This window comes from Halichoerus grypus, chromosome 6, assembly GCF_964656455.1.
Source record: "Halichoerus grypus chromosome 6, mHalGry1.hap1.1, whole genome shotgun sequence".
Classification (NCBI taxonomy): Eukaryota; Metazoa; Chordata; class Mammalia; order Carnivora; family Phocidae; genus Halichoerus; species Halichoerus grypus.
This window is the reverse complement of record NC_135717.1, coordinates 100,644,448-100,669,432: the sequence shown is the minus strand read 5'-3', so window position 1 is coordinate 100,669,432 and position 24,985 is coordinate 100,644,448. Positions and strand designations below refer to the sequence as shown.

Genomic DNA, 24,985 nt, shown 5'->3' with positions numbered 1-24,985 from the left:
ACTGGACATCCTACAAGAAATAGATAAATTCCTAGAAACATACAATCTTGCAAAACTGAACCAGAAGAAACAGAAAATCTAAATAGACCTATTACAAGTAATGAAATTGAACTGGTAAACAAAACTACCAAAAAATAAAAGTCCAGGACTGGATGGCTTGACAGGTGAATTCTACCAGACATTTAAAGAAGAGTTAATACCTATTCTCTTCAAACCATTCCAAGAAATAGAAGAGGAAGGAAAACTTCCAAGTATATTCTACAAGGTCAGCATTACCCTGATACCAAAGCCAGACAAAGACATCAGAGAAAAAAAAAAAAAAAAACTATAGGCCAATACCTCTGATGAACATAGTTGCAAAAATTTTCTACAAAATATTAGCAAACCACATTAAAAAAATCATTCACCACCATCAGGTAGGATTTATTCTCAGGATGCAAGAATGGTTTAATATTCACAAATCAACATAATACACCACATCAACAAAACAAGGGATAAAAATCATATTATCTCAATAGATTCAGGAAAAGCATTTGACAAGATTCAACACCCATTCATGATAAAAACTCTAAACAAAATGGGGTTAGAGGAACATACTCAACATTAAAAAAGGCCATAAACGACACATCCATAGCTAACATCATCCTCAATGGTGAAAAACAGAGCTTTCCCCTAAGGTCAGGAACAACACAAGGATGTCCACTCTCACCACTTTTATTCAGCATAGTACTGAAAGTCCTAGCCACAGCAATTGGACAAAAAAAAGAAATAAGCAGCATCTATATTGGTAAGGAAGGAGGTAAACTGTCACTATTTGCAGACACATGATACTATACAATGAAAATCCTAAAGACTCCACCAAAATACTACAGGAAGTAATAAACAAATTCAGTAAAGTTGCAGGATACAAAGTTAATACCCAGAAACTGATTGCATTTTTATACAGTAACAACAAAGTTACAGAAAGAGAAATTTAAAAAAAAACACCATTTACAATTGCACCACAAAAGAATAAAATACCTAGGAATAAACTTAACCAAGGAGGTGAAAGACCTGTACTCAAATAACTATAAAACATGCATGAAAGAAACACAGGTGAAGATAAAACAAATGGAAAGATATTCCATGCTCATGGATTTAAAGACTTAATACTGTCAAAATGTCCATATTACCCAAAGAAATCTACAGATTCAATTCAATCTCTATCAAAATACCAACATCATTTTTCACAAAACTAGAAGAAATAATACTAAAATTTATATGGAAACACAAAAGACCCCAAATAGTCAAACAATCCTGAGAAAGAATAATGAAGCTGGAGATATTACAATTCTAGATTTCAAGATATACTGCAAAGCTGTAGTGATCAAAACAGCATGGTACTGACACAAAAACAGACACATAGATCAACAGAACAGAAAGAGATACCAGATATAAACTGACATTTATATGGTCAATCTATGACAAAGGAGGCAAGAATACACAATGGGGAAAAGAGAGTCTTTTCAATAAATGGTGCTGGGAAAACTGGACAGCTACACATAAAAGAAAGAAACTGGACGATTTACCAACACCATAAAAAAGAATAAACTCAAAATGTATTAAAGACCTGAACATGAGACCTGAAGCCATAAAAATCCTACAAGAGAACACAGGCAGTAATTTCCCTGACATCAGCCATAGCAACATTTTTCTACACGTGTCTCCTAAGGCAAAGGAAACAAAAGCAAAAATAAACTATTGGGACTACATCAAAATAAAAAGCTTCTTCACAGCAAAAAATAATCAACAGAACTAAAAGACAACCTACTGAATAGGAAAAGATATTTGCAAATGATATATCTAATGAGGGTTAATGTCCAAAATATATAAAAAACTTACATCCAAAAAAACCAAACAATCTAATTAAAAAATGGATAGAGGACCTGAATAGACATTTTTTCAAAGAAGACATACAGATGGCCAACAGACACATGAAAAGATACTCAATATCACTAGTCAACAGGGAAATGCAAATCAAAACCATAATGAAGTATCACCTCACACCTGTCAGAATGGCAAAAATCAAAAATACAAGAAATAGTAAGTGTTGGCAAGGATGAGGATAAAAAGGAGCCCTCGTGCATTGTTGGTGGGAAAGCAAACTGGTGCAGCTACTATGGAAAACAGTATGGAGGTTCCTCCAAAAATTAAAAATATAAATAACGTATGATCCAATAATTCCACTACTGGGTATTTACCTAGGGAACATGAAAACACTAACTAAAAAAGATATCTGCACCCCTATGTTTATTGCAGCATTATTTTACAATAACCAAGACATGCAAGCAACCTAAGTATGCATTAATAGATGAACGGATAAGGAAAATGTAGTATATATGTACAATGGAATACTGCACAGCCATAAAAAAGGATGGATCATGCCACTGGAGACAACATGGATGGACTTAGAAGGTATAATGCTAAGCAAAATAAGTCATACTGAGAAAGACAAATATATATGATTCCACTCATAAATGAAATCTAAGAAAAAAAACGAATAAACAAATAGCAGAATCAGAAACATAAATACAGAGAATGAACTTAAGAGGGGGGCGGGGGGTTGGGCAAAATGGGTGAAGGAGAGAGGGAGATACAGGCTTCCAGATATGGAATGAGTAAGTCACAGAAATAAAAAGCAGAGTATAAAGAATACAGTCAATGATATTGTAACAATAATATAATGGGATGGATGGTAGCTATATGAGCCCCACGTGTGCTGTAAAGTTTACTTAAAATTTAAAAAAAAATTTTAAAAAAATAAATGTAGTGTTTTTAGAATGTGTTCAAACTTAAGTGACCAATTTATTATAGACTACTATATACATAGGATGTTAGAGAGGAACCTCATGGCAACCACAAACCACAATCCTATAACAGATACACAAAAAAATTAATGGAAAAAAAAAAAAAGTGTAACACTTTCCCCTAAGGTCAGGAACAAGACAAGGATGTCCACTCTCACCACTTTTATTCAGCATAGTACTGAAAGTCCTAGCCACAGCAATTGACAAAAAAAAGAAATAAGCAGCATCTATATTGGTAAGGAAGAAGGTAAACTGTCACTATTTGCAGACAACAGGATACTATACAATGAAAATCCTAAAGACTCCACCAAAATACTACAGGAAGTAATAAACAAATTCAGTAAAGTTGCAGGATACTAAACACTAAAGTCATCAAGTCACAAGTGAAGAGAGAAAGAAAAGAAGAAAGGAACATAGAAGAACTACAAAAACAACCAAGAAACAATTAACAAAATGGTAACAAGTACAAATCTCTCAATAATTACTTTCAATGTAAATGGAATAAATGCTTCAATCAAAAAACACAGGGTGAATGAATGGGGTGAAAAAAGACCCATCTAGATGCTACCTACAAGAGACTCACTTTAGATTTAAGACACATAAAGACTGAAAATGAAGGGATGGAAAAAAATGTTCCATGCAACTGGAAACAGGAAACAGGATAGCAATACTTACTTACATCAGACAAAATACACTTAAAAAGAAAGACTGTAACAAAACACCAAAAAGAAGCATTACATAGTTATAAAGGGATTGATCCAACATGAGGATAGAACAATCGTAAATATCTATGTACCTAATATAGGGGCACCTAAGTATATAAGGTAAATATCAACAGACATAAAGGGAAAAACTGACAAAAATACATAATAGTAGGGGACTTTAGCACTCCACTTACATCAATGGAGAAATCATCCAGACAGAAAAACAATAAGCAAACAGTGGCTTTGAATGATACATTAGATCAGATGGGCTTAACAGATATATACAGAACATCCCAACCAAAAAAAGCAGAATATACTTTTCCAAGTACACAAGGAATATTCTCCAGGACAGATCATACATTAGGCCACAAAACAGGGGTTAATAAATTTAAGAAAACTGAAATCATACCAAGCTCCTTTTCTGACTACAATGTTATAAAACTAGAAATCAATTACAAGAAAACAAAACTATAAAAAAAACACATACATGCGAAGGCTAAACATGTTACTAAACAACCAATGGGTCAATGAAGAAATCAAAGAGGAAAGTAAAAAAAAAAAAAAAACACATGGAGACAAATGAAAATAGAAACAAAATGATTCAAAATCTTTGGGATGCAGCAAAAGCAGTTCTAAGAGGGAAGTTCAGAGCAATACAGACTTACCTTAAGAAATAAGAAAAAAACTCAAACAATCTAACCTTATACCTACTGGAACTAGAAAAAAGAAAAACAAAGTCCAAAGTAGTAGAAGGAAGGAAACAGTAAAGATCGGAGCAGAAAATATGAAATAGTGGGGAAAAAACCCTAAAAACAACAATAAAAAAGATCAATGAAACCAAGAGTTGGTTCTTTGAAAATCGATAACCATTTATCCAGACTCATCAAGAAAAAAACAGGGCTCAAATAAAATCAGAAAAGAAAGAGGAGAGGTAAAACTGACACCACAGAAATACACACAATTATGAGAGACTACTATGAGAAATTGTATGCCAACAAATTGGACACCCTAAAAGAAATGAATAAATTCCTAGAAACACACAATCTTGTAAAACTGAACCAGGAAGAAAGAGAAAAGCTGAACAGATTGATTACTAGTAATGAAATGGAATCAATAATAAAAAAAAAAAACCCACAAAAAAACCCCAAGAAACAAAAGTCCAGGATCCAATTTCTTCACAGGTGAATTCTACCAAACATTTAAAATAGAGAGGTGCCTGGGTGGCTCAGCTGGGTAAGCCTCCAACTGTTGCTTTCGGCTTAGGTCATGATCTCAGGGTCGTGAGATCGAGCCCTGCATCAGTCTCTGTGCTCAGCACAGAGTCTTCTTGAGATTCTTTCTCTCACCTCCCCTCCCCCAGCTCATACTCTCTCTCTCAAATAAAATAAATAAAATCTTTAAAAAATAAAAAAGTCAATACCTGTCTCAAACTATTCTAAAAAATTAAAGACGAAGGAATGCTTCTAAATTTATTCTACAAAGCCAGCAGTACCTTGATACCAAAACTAGAAAAAGACACTATAACAAAAAAGTACAGACCAATATCTCTGATGAACATAGATGTAAAAATTCTCAACAAAATATTAGCAAACCAAATTTAAGAATACATTAAAAGGATCATTCACCATGATCAAATGGGATTTATTCCAGGGATGCAAGGATGGTTTAATGTCTACAAATCAATCAACATGATATACCACATTAACAATTAAGAATAAAAACTATATGATCATCTCAATAGATACAGAAAAATCATTTGACAAAATCCAACACAATCCATAAGAAAAAACTCTCAAAAAAGTTGTTATAGAGGGAACATACCTCAATATAATAAAGTCCTCATATGGCAAACCCACAGTTAACATCACACTTAATGGTAAAAAGCTAAAAGCTTTTCCTCTAAGATCAGGAACAACACAAGGATGTCCACTCTCACCACTTTTATTCAACACAATACTGGAAGTCCTAGCCACAGCAATCAAAGAAAAGGAATAAAAAGCATCCAAATCGGTAAGGAAGAAATAAACTGTCATTATTTGCAGAGGAGATGATTCTACATAAAGGAAACCCTAAAGACTCTTTAAAACTATTAGAACTAATAAAATCAGTAAAGTTTCAGGATACAAAATTAATACACAGAAATCTGGTTCATTTTTATACCCTAATAACAAACTAGCAGAAAGAGAAATTAAGAGAACAATCACATTTATCACTGCATCAAAATAAATAAATAAATAAAATACCTAGGAATAAATTTAACCAAGGATGTGAAAGACCTATACTTTAGGTCTATACCATGCTCATGGATTGGAAGAATTAATGTTGTTGAAATGTCTATACTACCCAAGGCAATCTACATCCCCACTGTTGTTGGGGATGTAATGCAATTCTTATCAAAATACCAACAGCATTTTTCACAGAACTGGACCAAATAGTGCTAAAATTTGTGTAGAACCACAGAAGACCCTGAATAGCCAAAGGAATCTTAAGCAAAACAAAACTGAAGGTTTAACACAACTCCAGTTTTCAAGATATACTACAAAGCTATAGTAATCAAAACAGTATGGTACCAGCACAAAAACGGACATAGGTCAAAGGAATAGGACAGACAGCCCAGAAATAAGCCCAGGTTTATATGGTCAACTAATCTATGGCAAAGGAAGCAAGAATATACAATGAAAAAAAAAAACCAGTTTTTTTAATAAGCAGTGTTGAGTAAACTGGACAGCTACATGCAAAAGAATGAAACTGGACCACTTTCATACAGCATACAAAAAAAAAAAAAAAAACTCAAAATAGATTAAACACCTAAATGTGAGACCTGAAACCATAAAGCTCATAGAAGAAAACACAGGCAGTAAACCTTTGGATGTCAGCCTTAGCAACATTTTTCTGGATCTGTCTCCCCATGGAAGGGAAACAAAAGCAAAAATAAACTATCAGGACTACATCAAACTAAAAAGGTTTTACACAGAAAAAAAAAAAAAATCAACAAAATGAAGGACAGCCTTCTGAACAAAAGAAGATATCTGCAAACGATATATCCAATGAGGGGTTAATACCCAAAATTTATAAAGAACTTACACAACTCAACACCAACAAAATAAATAATCTGATTTTAAAAATGGGCAGAGGACCCAAATAGACATTTTTCCGAAGACATACAGATGACTGATACATATGAAAAGATGTTCACTAATCATTAGGGAAGTGCAAACTAAAACCATAATGAAATATCACCTTCACACCAGTCAGAACGGCTAGTATCAAAAAGACAAGAAATAGCAAGTGTCGACAAGGATGTGGAGAAAAGGGAACCCTTGTGCACTGTTGGTGGGGATGTAATTGGTGCAGCCACTAGGGAAAACAGTATGGAGGTTCCTCAAAAAATAAGAATACCATACAATCCATTAATTCCACTTCTGGGTATTTACCCAGAAAATGAAAACACTACAGTTGACCCTTGAACAACACAGTGGTTAGGGGCTTGGCCACCTGCACAGTCAAAAATCCACATATAACTTTTGACTCCACAATGACAACTACTAACAACCTACTGTTGACTGGAAACCTTACCAATAATCTACATACCAGATGAACACATATTTTGTATGTTATATGTATCATATACTGTATTCTTACAATAAAGTCAGCTGGAGAAAAGAAAATGTTAAGAAAATCATGAGAAAATACATTTACAGTACTTACTGTATTTATACATATTTAAAAAAAAATCTGTATATGGACTCCTGGATGGCTCAGTTGGTTAAGCGTCTGCCTTCAGCTCAGGTCATGATCCCAGGGTCCTGGGATCGAGCCCCGCTTTGGGCTCCCTGCTCAGCGGGAAGCCTGCTTCTCCCTCTCCCCCGACTTGTGCGCTCTCTCGTTCTCAAATAAATAAAATCTTTTAAAAGAAATCTGTGTATAAGTGGACCATCACAATTCAAACCCATGTTGTTCAAGTATCAACTGTAATTTGAAAGTATATATGCATCACGATGTTTATTGCAGCATTATTTATAATAGCCAAGATATGGAGGCAGCCTAAGTGTCCATCAATGGATGAATGAGTACAGAAGATGTGGTATATATACACAACAATGGAATATTACTCAACCATAAAAATGAATGAAATCTTGCCATTCACAACAACATGGAAGGACCTAGAAAATCCTTATTAGTCACTTATTAGGCTAAATGAAGTAAATTAGAGAAAGACAAATACCATATGATTTCACTCACATGGAGAATCTAAAAAACAAAACAAATGAACAACAAACAACAACAAAACAGACTCATAAATACACAGAACAAACCGGTGGTTGCCAGAAGGGAGGGACAAGGGGGGAACACGTGAAATATGTGAAAGAGATTAAGAGGTACAAAGTTCCAGCTAGAAAATAAATAAGTCATGGGGATGAGAAGTACAGCATAGGGAATATAGTTGATTATAATAACTTTGTATGAGAGAAGCGCCCATCATGGTGAGCGTTTTGTAATGTATATAATTGTCAACTGATTCACTCTGTTGTATCCCTGAAACTTGCATAATATAGTATGTCAACTATTTAAAATTTGTTAATAAATGTGGATAATTTTTTTTTTTAAAGATACAATGGTTCCTGACAACTAAAGCCTTAACAAAATGAGACGACTTCAGTTTAACTGAGAGAAAAATAATCATCAGCGTTCACAAAAATATTTGTGTATCTTTTCACTAAATGGTGACTGTTCTAGAAAAAGACCCTTTCAAAGTGGGGGAGAGGGGAAAGCATTACACTGCAACAGGCAAACTGTTCAAGTTTTACAAACTGAAACACGATAGTTTTGAAAGCAATAAAACCCAAAGTGACATTTGTGATGTTAACACCATCTAGGCCTCACACGTCATTGTTACAATGATGATCAGAAGCTAAAGCTGCTTCCGGGCTCTTCCTAGACAAAGAGCTACTAAATGGTTATTTTTAAACCTCTTGATAGATAATTTGTCCTCGATGCCTTCTACAATTTGAAGTGTGAATTTGAACCCCCTCCCCCCAAGTCCAGGTTGCTTTGCTTACAACCAAACACACGTCCCAGAGGTAGCTATGATTATGGTTGAAAGAAACTGATGAGCCAAAAGGGCTAGTTGAACTCAGGCTGAAAACTAAAGAAAAGGAGAATTGTCCTAAGAAGCCATCAGCAGCAGGATGCATGGAAAATTGGGTTTGGTCTCTTTTTTTCTAGGTGAGTGTGGTTGTCTGGATAAATCTTACAGAAGGGATGGCCTATTAGAGCAATATGGTTGGTCTCCCTGGCAGTGCAAACACAGCCTATCTGAGCTACCTCGTAACTCAGGACATCCAATGCTCCAGCCAGGGAGCTGGGAAGAAATACATGCAGAGCTGGAAATTGTGTTCAACATTTCAATATTTTCTCTACATCTTTGACAAAACAAGTATTAATCTTCACAGTCATGTATTCATTTAGATATCAATATCTACTTTATAAAGTGTTCAATTTCAATTCTATCTACTGTATATTGATCTTTTAAAATCTGTGTTTCTGTAAAATACACATGGCTTTGGAACTATCCTCGCTCAGCAATTGTCCATTCTTTCTACATTCTCCTCTCCTAAGGAAAAAAGGTGAAGAGGTACTTTAATGTATATAGAGCTTCCGGTTTTTTTTAAATATATTTTTTTAAGATCTTATTTATTTATTCACGAGAGACAGAGAGAGAGAGAGAGGCAGAGGGAGAAGCAGGTTCTCCGCAAAGAGCCCAGTGGGGGTCTTGATCCCAGGACCCCAGGATCACAACCTGAGCGGAAGGCAGATGCCCAACCAACTGAGCCACCCAGGTGCCCCTAGAGCTTCTGCTTTTAAGTATCTTCTAAACCCGAGATCGTCCACACTGTATCCGAATCAAAATAAGAACACCTTGTGAGGTTATCACACATGGGTGTTTCCATGAGTGCTCTCTTCACATTAGCAGCATGTTCAGATGTGCTGGGCACTAGATTCCTTTTGGTTCACAAACCTTCACTAAGTGTTTATGTTGGAAGTCAAGGCTGAGGGTATTTTTCAGCTTGGTCCCACGGAACTGTAGGGAAGCGTCTGAGAGCACGCCCGGAGCACACATCCCTCCCGAGGGTATATCAGCGATGGGGACAGTGGAACAATGTAGGAAAGGCCATTAGAAGTCTAGAGACCTGCTTCCCAACAGGCTGTAATGAGAATAAATGAAACAGTACTTACGATGCTTTTCAGATGACTGTGAAATGGATCTAAAGGCAGAAGCAGCTGCTTTTTCAGGGAAGAAAAGATGAAAGAGAGAAAGAAGTGGTCCAAAGGATTTACAGTAAAGGCTAAGACCTAAGAGCCAATCACCTGGCAGGAACCGGGACTTGTGCTTTTTTTTTTTTTTATCTGATTAGAAATATGCCACAATTAGTCTTTCAAGGTGACATAGAAGCTCTGTTGCTGACTGAGGGCCAAAAGGAAGATGCATGGCTCTTTCCTTTTGGAGAGCGGGCAAATCACTGCCTGTATACCGTGGGTTTTCTGGGTCCACTGTCTGTGCTGCACCACAGGCGGGGGAGGGGAAGCCCCCCCCAACACTAACAATGCAACTTCACTGGTCAATTCCTTCTCCATGTTTCCTATCGAAAGCCAAAAAAATACTACCACCAGTTCTTCCAAGCACGTCACTGATGGCTTTCCATATCCGTGCCTGTGCTCTGTCCTCGAAGACCATCTTCTTCGCTGCCTCCCCAAGAGTTCTCTACCCATCAATACTAAAGTTGGTACCTTCTCTGAAAGTGAGTCCCTGCCCCGTGAACTAGGTATAATTTCTGCCAACTTTGGGTGGGGAGGCTCACTCCTAGCAGTTAAACTATAGATCTTACTAGGTTCTATCTTGTCTTACACATATTTTAACTGCTTTTTGCCTATTTATAAGCTCTTGAATCTTTTTTCTGGCTGTATCCATTTCTCCGTCTCTCTTTGCTTAGTACAGTAGTGTGTATTTAATGGATAGTTTATGAATGAACCAGCCCTGTCCACACCTTAGACCAATCATTCATTTAAAATCAACAAACCTTCATTAGGCATTTAATAGGTACAAGGAGTTGGGAGATTGTAGAGATGAGTAAGAATCAACCCTGCTCTCCTAGGATGGGAATGGAACTAAGAAATCTACCTAAATAACTTGTGGCAAGCAGGCCAAGTGTTTTAATAGGCACGCGCGCGCGCGCGCGCACACACACACACACACACACACACACACAGTGTAACAACAGAAGGGAAGAAGCATTTCCATTGGGGGAGGGGAGATTCTGGGAAGGCTGCATGAAAAGAAGGGGGGAAATCATCTGTTGTAGGTCAGATTTCACTAAACCGGTTGTAATCATCTCATTTAATTCCCACATAACCCTCCAAGTTAGGCATTTTTTACTCCCATTTTACAGACAAGGAAATTGGGGCTCAGAGCAGTTAAATAATTTGGCCAAGGTCACATGGCTAGTAAATAATGAAACTGGTGGTCACATTCCCAATGGCCTGGTTCCAAAGCTCATGCTCATTTCCCTATACACCAGATCTCCTTCCCCACAGGCAAGTAAAAACACAGTGACACCTGAGCTCAGCCTTCAAGAGGACGTAAGACTTCCACATGCGTATCTGGAGGGAGGGCAGGATCCTTCCAGGAGCAGCCAATAGCCTGAGCAATGCCTGGAGGCAGCAAAGTTTAAAACATATGGGGCAAACAATGAATCATGGAACACTACATCAAAACTAACGAGGTACTGTATGTGACTAACAACGTAACATAATAAAATTAAATTTAAAAAAAATATGGGGAAAGGCAGATTCCCTCACATAACAGACTATAGGACATATAAGGGAGACAAAATGGAGAGAGAAAGGCAGTGGCTGATTCTTCATTTTCCCTGTGATATATTTGGAACATACGGTAAAGTGTATTTCTTATCTACTTAAAAAAATATTATAAGTAAAGCACTTTCTTTATAAGTAAAACATTTTGAATACATTAGCAATTACTGTTTTATGGCAATAATCTTGACCTTCAATAATAAATATCCTGTAATGCAAATCATGTTGACTGGAAGAGTGATTCTCTCCATATTTCCTTTTCCTCCAGCTTTTGTTTTTATCTCTCTGTAAAGATATTATTTAGAGATTTAAACTTTAAAGACTAGAGAAACAAAATACCAATAATGTACTTGGATAAATGACAAATTTCCTATCATGCCAGACAACATTCAAGTATTTTCAAATTAGAGTTTTAATATTATATAATTGGACTGATTTAAATATTTTAAGAAATTTTTTTAAAATATTAGGGGGGAGGGGCAGGAGGAGAGGGAGAGAGAGAATCTTAAGCGGCTCCATACCCAGTGCGGAGCCCCATGCAGGGCTGGATCTCACGGCCCTGAGATCACGACCTGAGCCGAAATCGAGAGTAAGATGCTGAACTGACTGAGCCACCCAGGCACCCCTTAAAATATTTTAAATTTAAAAATTGGGGGTGGGTGAGATATTATAGCCTAAAGCGATATAATTTAAATAGTATGTGTGAGGGACCAGTAAATGTGACTTCACATAAGTAAGAGAAGAAAATGAGGGGGGGGCGGGAGGTACACAGCTAAGTGCTTCATAAATTATCAGTAAATATCCAGAAATACTACAAGCTACTGCAGAGAATACCTTCCACCTGTAGTACCAGCACCAATAAGAGCTTAAATTAAGTTCTCACAGCCTCCTGCCACTGGGAAGGAGGAAGGCACTGGGTGAGGCCGGCAGGGTATAGAAGGGCTGGGATTTGGGGGTGAGGAGAGCCACTCCAGGGAGGAGAGCTGCAGAAACCAGGACAGGAAATCACTGTCTCACAGAGCAGGCAGATGTCTCAGGTACACCCGTCTCCTTTAGGGCACCTGGTCACTGAGTCCCCGATAATGCTGATGACGGTCCCGATGCTGACTCATGACCCAGATCCCAGGCACCTGCGTCACTCAGCTGTCACGGTGGAAAACTGAAGGTCTTCAACTAAATGGGACGACTGAAATCAGGGCTACTAGAATGAGATGTTATTACCTTATTTATGAGTTCCTGAACACTATGTAAAGGGAGAGATTTCGAAAGGATGCAATAATCAATGTTCACAGCACAGAAAGAGATCATGCTTTTTAGAACTAGGGAGTCTTGCCACAAGGAAAAAAGTAAAATGAAATGACTGTGTTTACTATGCTAATATTTTGGCTTTCCCTATATATTTTATTTTACTAATTTACTTATTTTGAGAGAGAAAGAGAGAATCCCAAGCAGACTCCCCACTGAGCGTGGAGCCCCGTGTGGAGCTCAATCTCAGGCCCCTGAGATCATAACCTGAGCCAAAATCAAGAGTCAGATGCTTAACCAACTGCGCCGCCCAGATGCCCCTCCCTACATATTTTAAACATTAAATTACTTTTTCTTTTTTCCTGGAGTCAACTCTGATGGGCTGGCAGTCCCTACCCTCCCGCACTTCTCCCACCTCCATCCCGCCTCTTTCCCCTTCCCCACTCAGCTCTTCTCCCCCCACCAACTCCTTGCCTTGCCCCCTCTCATTTTCCTTCCCCTCCCCTCTACACCCTTCCTCGTCTCCCCATCTCTTTCCCTCACTTTCTACTTTCCTTCCATCTTGCTCCTTTACCCTCTCTCCCCTCTTCTCTCTTTACTCCACCCCTCTTCTCCCTCTTTCCTCTCCCCATTCTCTCCATTCCTCTCACTCCCCTTCCCCACCCCCCACTGCCTTCCCCAACATGTGAAAAGCAGTTTTAGTCCATCCTGGTTTATGGTGAGTAATGCATCTCAGGCTGAGACTTTGCCTAAGGATCCAGGCCAGGAGCGGTAGCTTATGCAAAGTTGATTGGCAGATGATTTTTTATTTCTGAGTCATAAAAATGAATTTAAGCCACTATAATTGCAGAACTACAACTCCAGCTCAGAAAGGGTGGTCTGATAACCTCCCAGGTGAAAACATGCCACGGTGAGGTACGGGGAACGTGAGAAAGCTGCCCCACCATCTCTGGTAGTCCGTCTTGAAAATGCGCTGCTCCTGCAAGACTGCCCTCTCCCTGACTCCAAGGATTCTGGAACCATTTACCAGGACGCCCAGTCACTTGGCAGCTTGCTCAATCTTGGTGTTTACCATAAGCCTGTCAAAAAATTGAGCAGGCAATTATGTAAGGCACCAGCTGATTTTTGGTGGCTATCCTCACAATCAGCCCTGAAGTTATTTTCAGCTGTGTAACCACCATGGGGGAGGGGGGTTCTCCCCACCACCACTTTTAGATTTGTATTATTACCAGGGTCTCAGTGTCAAACTGCCTAGGGAAAAGAAATCCTCAGGAATTTTGTGTAAGGAAAACATGGCCATGGATTGTGATATAGAGACCTGTTTTGTTGTGTTTTTCCCTGCAGGGATGGGGGAACTTGTAACCATATTTTTTTCACCCTTTTTAGCTAAAGAGGGTGTCTGAAGGTGCGCGCGTTGCTCATTAGCGCCACCTAGTGAGATAGGAAAGGAAGAAAAGCTGCATGGCCCGTAGCCACAGATGTTAACTTCAGTTTTGGCACTCTGGCTGTGAACTGTGGGCCAGCCTGTTTTCTCATCTTATCTGCAAAATGGAGATAACACCACCTACATCACAGGGCTGTTGTGACACTAAGGAAGGTATCCCTTATGAAATGCTTGGTACGTAATAGGACCTCAAGAAATGCCTGCCCTCCCAGCCCCCACTGAAACTTTGCTACTCTTATCTAAGAAGGATTAATTTTAATCATTCCCAACTGCACATTTGGTCGTCAGCTAAATAGCAATAAACCATTTGTTTGAAAACTTCTAAGTCCATAAGGCTTATGTGGTGAAAGCCACTCTGAATGAGTAAGATGCATTTTCATGTTTCTCTTTTTTCAGTACAGTCCAACTATTCTTTTAGTTTGGCCAATTTTGACTTGTGTGGGATAACATTTTAAAAAACCAGATAAGACTCATTAACTTCACAAAGCAAATGGGAGCTGCAAATTAATAATTGTATTAAGCGGGGCGCCTGGGTGGCTCAGTCATTAAGCGTCTGCCTTCGGCTCAGGTCATGGTCCTGGGGTCCTGCGATCAAGCCCCGCATTGGGCTCCTTGCTCAGCGGGAGGCCTACTTCTCCCTCTCCCACTCCCCCTGCTTGTGTTCCCTCTCTGGCTGTGTCTCTCTCTGTCAAATAAATAAATAAATAAATAAAATCTTTTAAAAAGTAATAATTGTATTAAGCGAATGTTTATGGAGGACTTGCTATTTCTCAAGTACTGGGCTAAGCACTTTATATGTACTTAAATGCGTTTATATCTCGTTTAATCCTAACAATCCTATAAGACAGATACTATAATTATCCCCATTTACAGATGAAGAAACTAAGGCTAAGGGTAAATAACCCCAGTGACACGACTGAGCTTAACACCATACATACTGCCTTCTCTTTGCAAAACAGTGCTTACATCTTTATATCATCCAGAAAAACCACACATACTCAAATGATAGAATGTTGGAAATCTCCCCATGATCCAAGTTCCCATAACTGTATTAGATTTTTCAAAAGCACCTCTTCTCATTGCTGTATTTCAGAGAAGAATCAAAACTCATCACCCTATTCCAAAAGGCAAGTGCGGATTTAATCAACTGCTTCCCTGAAATTCTGCCAGTCTTCCTTTAGTTATGTCTTTTTTCCTGCTCCCTTTTTGACTTAACAGATATTTTATAACCGTCCCATAATTGCGACTAGTCCCATGGAAGAGACCACGGAATGTTGCCAGTGTATACTAGAGAGAGGAACAAGAAATAGCACGCTTCCAACTCAATTCACAAAAACTGCACTAAAATAGAAAACAACCATTCCGCTGATGGCTTTCCTAACGCAGTAACGGTAAACGACGAGAGCCGCCTCTCGCTCACGGACGGCTGCTGCGGTGCAATCTGTGGTTCTCGAGCAAGAGGTGCGGGGGACCTGCCTCCACGCGCTCCCTGCCCGCCTGCCCGCCCCACGACCGGGCAGTTTTGGAAACGGGTTACGGAGAATTGAGTATTTCCAGTACAGAGGCTACAGGCTCGCAGAACCCGAGTCCCTTCAATGGCTGATGACAACTGCTTCATACAAAAGAGGAAATCTAAGAAGTCCACACAACAGTCCCTGCAGACGACGAAGTGGGATCCCGGTGGTCGGCCGAGGGAGGCTGCTCGCCATTATAAGGTGGCTGGTCCCTCGCCAGCTTACCTTCGCCTAAAGGTCCAGCCGGGACCAAGAAATGAGGCTGCGGGCAACGCGAAAGCCGGCGGCGAGCACGGACACTCCCCACCTCCCACTCTCCGGGAGGACGGGCGGGGTGCCGCGCAGCACCTGTGCCCCCAAGCGACGACCTCGGTCCGGGAGCCAAGCGGAGCAGGTGCCGGGGGCTGGGGGGGGAGCCCTCCGCACACTGTGCCCGCCTGGCGTCGCCGCGCGGGCCGCTCGCCCCCAGCCCGGCCCGGGATGCTCCCGCGTGTGCGACGCCGCTCCCCCACCTGGAGCCGCCCGCCCGCAGCCTCACCTCTCGCCGCAGCCTCCTCTTCCGCCGCCATCGCAGGAACCACCCGGCCGGCTCCGCAACCCCGGGACTGGCGGCATCTAGAGCTCCGGGCCCGCCCTGCGCCGGCCCGGGCGGCGGCCCCGGAGCGGGGACGCGGGCGCCCGGGAAGCTGTGCCGCGCGTCTGGGGGGCCACCCCAGCGGCCCCTGGGCGCTCAGCCGGCGCCGACTCGCAGCCCGGCCGGCCGGGACTGCGGAGCCAGCGGCCTGGGACTGGCCTGCCGTGGGGCTCCCAGCCGGAGACAGGGACCCGGCGCGGGGCGGAGTCACGGCGGCACCGCCCCCGACCCCTGCGGCTGGAGGCACAGCGCTGAAAGGCTGGCGAGGCAGCACCTTGAGCCTTTCTGGAAACCGGGTTTTAAAAACAGGTTTCCACGATCACTTTAAGGATTCGTTGTGTGAGTGTTCTGAGGGTTGGAGTTGTTTCCCTTGGGAGAAAAGGTAAAGGATGAATGGAGATCTCTGCAGGGTGGGGGCGCTGGGGGAGGAGGGGAAGCTGGAAGACAAACTTCACTGGTACACAGAAGGGCGAGGGAAGGGCTTCGGGGCAGAGACAAGGGTGCGAAGTGCCAGAGAGGGGGGTCACTGAGAAAGCGGTTTTGGCTCCTGCAAAGGTTGGGTAAATCCAGAAGCAAGATCCTCTGGGGATCATTTGACAGCCCTCCATCCTGTGCGGAATAAGCTGCTTCTCTCCCCGCCCACTGGTCCCTAGACCCGTTCCTTGCTCACAGTTTGTCTAGTAGAGGAAAGTAGTGGAGGAAAGGAGCAGCAGAGAGAACACTAAAGCTTTGCATCAACTCGCCTAAATCTATTAATTTTCCTACCATGACTTCATTACAGCGTCTTAACTAGCTGCATATGTGTTCTGGGGGCTACTTCGGGCCAAACCTGGGCAAGGGGATTGGGACAGCGTTCCAGGGCAGAAGTAGGCATGACCAGGGGAAACTGCTGCCCTCTGAAATGGGGACAGGGATTTTACCTGCTGGAGGTGGAAGGAGGTGCTAAGAACTGTGGCTGCCCTCAGTAAAGCACACCAACGCACTTCCCTCATCAAAACCATTCTTGAAACATCTCAATCCCAGCTTTGACTGGTAGCTCTACCTGAAATCCACCAACATCAACTTCCGCTGGCAGCTCAAAAATAAAAGGTCCACAGAAAGCCTGGCAGATAGTCTTAAATCGGGTGTAGGTTTCCCTGAATATGTCCAAACCTGGGTTTCCAGATAAATGTGCACTGTTTGGGGATGTTTTACCAAGTGGGGAGGCATTGAAAGACCTGGGCATGTGTTAAATGTCACCTTCCTGGTGAAGCAGCACCCTGGTTCAAATGTACAGTACAGACTATGTATATATGTATAGAGGCTCAGAGATGAGTACTGGGGCCAGGATCACTCAGTGGATGGGAGAGGCCAGACTGTAAAAGCCAGATCTTCTTAGACGTTCATACCATGGTATCCAATAAGCTTGCTGGTGAATCATTGCAGTCCTCATTTCTTAGAAATGATGATTCACTTCCACTCGAGCCTGAAAGCCAAAGAAGAGGTATCCAAAACCTTAATATGATAGGAGGAAGTAATAATGCTCAAGGAGAAGAGGCCACAGGGTTCTCTGGGGGCAAGTCACTCTCATAGCTTAACATGCCTTCCCCCTTAACGTTCAAGTTTAAATCCTACTTGCTACTTTTTCTTTATGCTCTGGAGCTTTCCTTTCTAGGACTTTTTCTTTTTTTTTTTAAGAGTCGTTATATTATGCCTCATAGGATAAAACAGAGATAGAAAACCAGTATCTTGAGAGATGGATAGGAAGGTAATCTCTCATTTACAGGCAGTGATTTTCTAATATTTTCTCCTTGAGCAAAATGTAACAGAAGTGATTTGAAACATAACTTGCAGAACATATGACCTATTTCCTTCTGGTCAATGTCCTTTTCTCACCAAAAGCCCAGGGACAGTATAGCTCTTCGGGAATCATTGCTAATCCCAGGGTGACCTTAGTTTGCTAATTTTGCTTCACTGCCAAGTACTCAGGCAAGAACAGTGCTGGAATTAGTATCCACTGCCTCAAAACTATAAATTCCTATACTTGTCAACCTCCTCCTGGGATTATAACAATGTAATTTAGTTTGAGGGCTCCTTAAGACCACTTAGATATTTTAGTTGGTACAGGGCAAAAAAAAAAAAAAAAAAAAAAAATCCACCTGCTTCAGAGTGCAGTTACATTGAAGATACTATTTCCAATGATGCATAAATATAAAAATAACTACCCATTAATGAGCTCCTAAGTGACAGGGGAAAATAAATTATTGATATTTAAAACTACCCCTTCTTCCGTGCCACTGTCCCTTCACCCCCACCCCCAGCATTCTATGGGGGGTCCATCCTGGGGAAGATTCTTTTTTTTTTTTTTTAAAGATTTATTTATTTATTTGAGAGAGCGAGAATGAGAGAGAGTACATGAGAGGGGGGAGGGTCAGAGGGAGAAGCAGGCTCCTCGCTGAGCAGGGAGCCCGATGTGGGACTCGATCCAGGGACTCCAGGATCATGACCTGAGCCGAAGGCAGTTGCTTAACCAACTGAGCCACCCAGGCGCCGCTGGGGAAGATTCTTGTTTTCGCTAAGCAGGTTGATGAGTGGGAGCACAGCTGGGACAAACAGGGAGGTCAAATGTGTTTAGATGAATAGACAGACCTATAGTAGGCGTCTGGTATGGGGAAGATCAGCTTGAGCTTGGCTTATGAAGGGGAGGAGAATGCAGAGAAGGTAAGTGCAGGAGGGTTTACTCATGAGAGAGTAAACGCGGAGTGGAAAGTTGAGAAAGATCTCTTAAAAGGGTATTAAGGGAACTTCACTGTGTAATGCAAACCCTCTTACATTATTTCCCTGAGAAATAACAACTTTAGTAAAGCTACGTTCCTTTTCAATGCTTTTATGTTTTTATTAAAAATGAGAACATTTGAGATCAGCTTTAGATGGAAAGTAGGGCTGCCCACCAAAAATGCAGTTATTTAATTTGTTTGTTCAGACATATTTCTAGAGCGCCTACAATGTGCCAGGCATTGCTATAAGCACTGACTTGTACTGTACCCGCTGTGGTCCCGTCACTTCATATAGACATTCTCATAGCAACTGATGAGGTGGGCATTATTTCGTTTTGGAAAAGTCCAACCAGTGTCCTTTTCTCCTTAGCTCCGTGGTTCCCAAAGTTGGATATGCATGATAAAGTACAGAATTTCAGACCCACCCCTAGAGATTATGAGTTAGTAGTTCTCAATCCCTACTTCAAAATCAATTGATTTTGAGACAATTTAAGTATTCTAGGAAATATTGCTTCAACTTGTCAAAAATCAAGTTTCCTAAGCCTAGATTGTTGTGGGGGTAAGTTGGATATTTCCACTAGCCAGAGGCCAGAAGTAGCAATAAACTAAAATTCTGAGAAAAATACAAAAAGGAACAAACATAGGACAAGCCCGGGGGAATGGTTGTGCAGACATCTCTTTATATATGGAGTTACTACTTAATGTTCTTTTTCCCTTAGAGATGATGTTTGTGTGTATAAGTGTCAAAAGCTGAACTAATTTTTACTTTTGCAAGTTTTGGACACTCTTAAAACAAGTATGGTATCCCAGGTCCTCCTCAGTCCTCCTCATATTGTATGGAATTGGGCAGGAGTGATCTTCAAGTTCTGTTCATGATTATCTTACCCAAGAGGACAAGAAAGGCTAAGGACAGTTTCCCTTTCCTGTTATGGGTTTCCCCTTTGGTAGAGACTTAAAAGTCATCCTATGTTAGGGCACCTGGGTTGCTCAGTCAGTTAAGCGTCCGACTCTTGGTTTCGACTCCGGTCATGATCTCAGGGTTTTGAGATCGAGCCCTGCGTTGGGCTCTGCACTCAGCGGGGAGTCTGCTTGAGATTCTCCCTCTCCCTCTGCCCCAGCCCACCCCCCCCACTCTCTCTCTCTCCAAATAAAATATAATCTTAAAAAAAGTCATCCTATGTTTAAGGGTTTGATAAGGAACATCTTAATATGAACAGTAGAGCAATTCCAAGATAATATCATGGTAGTTAGCACAATCTCACCTGAGAAATGTTTGGATTTCTATTAGTCAAAGCCCATCTGCTCAAGTTAGACAAAGCAGTTGAGCCAATAATTAGGCCACCCCACTCCTAGCTGGATCTTGGGGAAATAAATCGATGAGGGTCTCTCTTATTGGTATAACAGCAGTGGGGGAGATGGACCAATGAAGAGATGATTAGGAGTTGGGAGGGATGGCAAAAGTACTAAACAGACCAAACTCTGGTCATTGGGCCATACATCTATTCTGTCTCTATAAGGTCCAGAGACCCACCCTTACTTTTGGTTCTCCAAAGGACAAGAAAACTGGGATTGCAGTGGCTGAGCTGTGGTCCAGCACAGTGGTACTTAGTACTCCTGTTTTTGGTGGGCCAGGAAGGACGTTAATGGATCAGCTTCTAGCTCAAACATAGCAATGGGAGAACCAGCAAGAAAATCCAGGTATAGTGGCTTAAGGTAAGAACCATTGCTATAAAAATGTGTGGCACCCTTTTGATTACCTTGGAGCTTGTTAAAAGAACTCCAGCTGGTTCTGGTATCAGGTGGCTGTGTGCTTTAGGTAAGCCTCCCCCTAGTACCAGGGATGTGAATCCTGATTAGTTTTAAGTCCGTCCCAGGCCAGGTACTTTTGTAGGAATGGATGTATGACATAATCATGGCCAATAAAATGTGGAGGTTACTTTGCTTAGAATGCTTCTAGAAAAGATCTTCCTTGATCTTAAAAAAGAGGGTGCACAAGAAGTAGTTTCTAGGGACTTACATGTAGAAAGACTTGATGCTTAGAGTCTCTGTAGCCACTGAGCCCCTCTGAAAAACAAGACGAGGGACAAAGCTAACACTCCGAGGATGACAAAAGTAGTAAAATGGAAAGAACCGGTATTTTTTTTTTTTTTTAAAGATTTATTTATTTATTTGAGAGAGCAAGAATGAGAGAGAGAGAGAGTACATGAGAGGGGGGAGGGTTAGAGGGAGAAGCAGGCTCCTCGCCGAGCAGGGAGCCCGATGCGGGACTCGATCCAGGGACTCCAGGATCATGACCTGAGCCGAAGGCAGCCGCCCAACCAGCTGAGCCACCCAGGCGCCCAAGAACCTGTATTCTTGATGTTGTTTTTGAGATGCTAAGTTGACTACCCTGGAAGCTCCCTATCTTGTGTCTTCATGTTGTATGAGATAATCATTTTCCTTATTGTTGAAGCCATCTTGACTTGCGTCTTCTGACACTTGCAGTCTAACGTACCCAGTGACAAATCTGTCACTAGCTCCCCAAGTATTTTTCTGAGGTCTAGAAGCACATGAGGCAATTTGTCACTGAAGCATGCTGTGTGATGTGGGGGGAATAAAGGAGCACTGGACTTGGGTTCAAGAGCAATTTATTACCTGTGTCTGGGTAAGTCACGCTCAGCCTCATGTTCATCATCTGTAAAATGAGGGTAATTATGTTTATTTCAGAGTAGTGGTAATAACCAAAATGAATAATGTAAGTGAAAGCATTTTGTATACAAATCTAAGTTCTTTTTATCAGAAGATGCTCTTGAAAAAAGATGCACTTAGTCTCCAAATTTGCTCCAATGTCCAAATTTTCACATTCAGTGCTTTCACTGTTTTGTCTTAACAATGGCATTATTGAGACGATGTAAGTCAGGAACAGTTAGGAGCACACCTCTAGGATGAGCAGGATTCTGACTGGCCCCGTCTGAGCGTGGTGGAAAGAGTAGCATGACTGCTTATCAGTGTCTTCCATGGGACAGGACGTAATGGTACCTTGGTACCTAGGCCACTCTCATTACTAGTTTCCATGCCATTCTGAGGCATTTTCAATTTCAATTCTGCTTGCAAATTGATTTTGGGGTAGTTATGTACAAACCTGTACAACTATCTTGATTGTTTAAACATAATACAATTGAAACTTCAGATATTGCATTCTTGGTGTGATATTTAAGTGTGAAGGTTGCATATATTTACAGAAGAGTCTTTCTTGAGTTTTGGATAACACCTGTCTCAAAACTTGAATATAAAACCAAAACACCTCACCAACAGAAATATTATAAACATAGTTTTTATTCTTTTCTTACCTTCAATGAAAAAGGCCTCATGCCACCAAAACATTTTTTTGAAATTCAGTAACTAAACACAGAACTTGACAGCTCGATGATCACTTTTTCTAGACAACTGCTGAATAATTTATATTGCTTTTTAAAAAATAACTAAGAACTATTTTTATTACTTCATTTCTTCTTGAAGTGGCAATATGCCCTCACATTTTTTTCATAAAAATCTAAAATATATCTAGGAGTCCCAAGTGTTTCGTATTGATGTTTGTTCTAAGTGTTTCATTAAAACTTTTCAGAAATAAGTGCACTTCTAAAGAGAAATAAATGTTAAATAAAGACGAGAGGAAATAGTCATGGTTATACAAAACAGTTGTTCTGAATGTTCTGAAACTTAACACCTCATAGCAAATGTGTTTAGTTGCTAGGGGACCTCTCTCCTGATTAAAATCTCAACTCATTAATTTATAGATCATCAAAAGATGGATAGCTGGTTCTTTTACCAGTAGATATTGTTTGATTGTCTAAAGGTTGTCTACAGTAAAACATCAAAAATAAATGAACTTAAAAATATTTTTAAATTTACAGACTTACACAAAGATATACAGATGTTTTAAAAACAGAAATAGTATGCTATTATAGAAATAAATGAGAAACCCTATCTTAAGCCTTAGCAACCAAAGGAAGTTTGGAGTTTTCCACATGTTATTTTCCATTCAACTCCTAGCTTATTAAATCAGCCATTTCACTCAGAAAAGGTTGATTTATAAGAAATTCCTTGTTTTCAGATAGCACTATGCTTCAATAAATTTAAAGATTTAAACTACGTTAGTAAGAAAAGCATAAAAGAAAAATAACATAACTTGCTTTAATACAAAGTTTTTTTTAATAAAAAAGTCAAAGTCTACATTAAATCAGGAAATCAATATATCTGAATTATACAAGCTTTCTATATACTTAGAAAAACCAAAAACACACAGTTTATAATAAAACTCTTTAATTCAAAATAGAGTCTAATTTAAAGAAAATGTCATTATGCCCAGTTGATTAGATAGGGTTTTGTCATTTAAATTAAATGGTTCACCTGAAATATGGTAAGTGTATAATAGAGAAAATTCAATCTCAAGAGTACTTTGCAAATTATCTGGCTAATTTGCATCATGAATCAAATTCTTAGCTTCCAAAGGGCAGACACAGTCTTTAATTGCTTTAAATAGGCACTTAAGAAATGCTTGTGACGAGAAGGAAACCCCAAAGATTGTGAATCACTCTGTCAACTCCAGGGAAAAATGAGACTCTAAACAAAGTAAACTTTCCAGAACTGCCCTTCCACTGCCAAGAAATCATAACTATTTCCAAGTTCTTCCTGCTAATAAAAATGAGGGAGATGAAAACCAATATGCTCTCCTCTTATTCGATTAAAAAGCAAACATAGGTAGTTCAGTTCCATTATGTGAACCCCCCCACCCCCGTCAACTTGAATTAATGACATTTTTCTATACTAGAATAATTACCATATTACAACTAGAGAATGATGCAGTTTCCTCCTATCTTACTCATTCACTATCACACTAGCAAAAGAGTCTTTTTTTTTTTTTTTTTTTTAAAGAGGGGATGAGGTTGGGGTGAGAAAATCTCATAAAACTGAGCAGCAGTTACAGATTTTTTAAAATTAGAGGGAGTTATAATTAGAAGAACCAGAGCTGGTCAAATTGAGATAACCCCAAAATTTTAATAGTTCTCTCTCCTAGATACTCAGCCACATGATCCAAATGAGAAAAATGGAGATGAACTATTAGATGAACACATAGTAAGTACCACACAAATACTAGAAAGAATGGAAAGAAGAAGGAAAGAGAGAGAACAGTGGGGAGAAAAACCACCAACCAACCAACCAACCAACCAACCAACCAACCAGGATGGCCTTGTTGAAACATCGTGGAGCTACCTAGCGGCAGCATTTACAAAAGCTTCTGTAGATTTGCATAATGATCCTGTGCAGTTCTTCCCCATTAAGAAGAACATAGCTACAAATAAACCATCACTTTCGATTTTGATCACAGATCATGGTTATAATTGTTGTATCTTTAAAACACTCTTTATCAATTAACAGTTAAGACAAACATTAGGCCATTCTTTGATAAAGTATTGTTCCTTAACTAGTAGTTATGAAACCAAAACCTCAGGGAGTCATTTTAGAACAAAATGTTGAGCTAGAAAAGATGACTTAATTCTTCGGGAAACAGCTAAAGAATTTTATGCTGACATCATCTCCCCTATCCTCATTACAACCTCCCCCGCGCCCGCCCCCGCCCCCCGCCTGCATTTACTGCCTTAATTCCACGGACGTTAACCACAGTGATGTAGCTGAACATGAACAATATTGCCCTTGAATAAGCTGACCTCTATCAAAGATCTGTCGTGTCTGAATATGGCATTCCCACAGGAAAGGAAAATTCTCCTCAATTGTGAACATCCACTCTGTTCAGGATCTTTGGTACATTTGGAGTGTAAGAAAATAATGGCACGATAATACAAGTACTATCAAAGGAAAAATTTTCACCAAAAGAAAGAAAAGTTAACCGGCCATGATATGTAACAACTTTCTAGAAAACCAAAGTAGATAGCTCTTTGTTCTCTACAAGTCCATTTCCATGATCAGAAG

At 40.2% G+C, this 24,985-nt stretch overlaps 1 protein-coding gene across 3 annotated transcripts in view; it reads right to left on the bottom strand.

Moving 5' to 3' along the window:
- The window catches only part of BMAL2 (basic helix-loop-helix ARNT like 2), a 101,618-nt gene extending 85,134 nt beyond the window's left edge, over nucleotides 1-16,484 (bottom strand). For 2 of the 3 annotated variants that reach the window (XM_036080214.2, XM_036080218.2), the window contains exon 1: nucleotides 16,164-16,484. Coding sequence is in view for 1 of the 3 variants with exons in the window: in XM_036080217.2 (XP_035936110.1) it covers nucleotides 16,164-16,194 (31 nt within the window). In the remaining 2 variants the exon portion in view is untranslated. The remainder of the gene's footprint in view (nucleotides 1-16,163) is intronic. The other variant, XM_036080217.2, reaches the window with a different exon arrangement.
- Nucleotides 16,485-24,985: the final 8,501 nt, after the last annotated feature.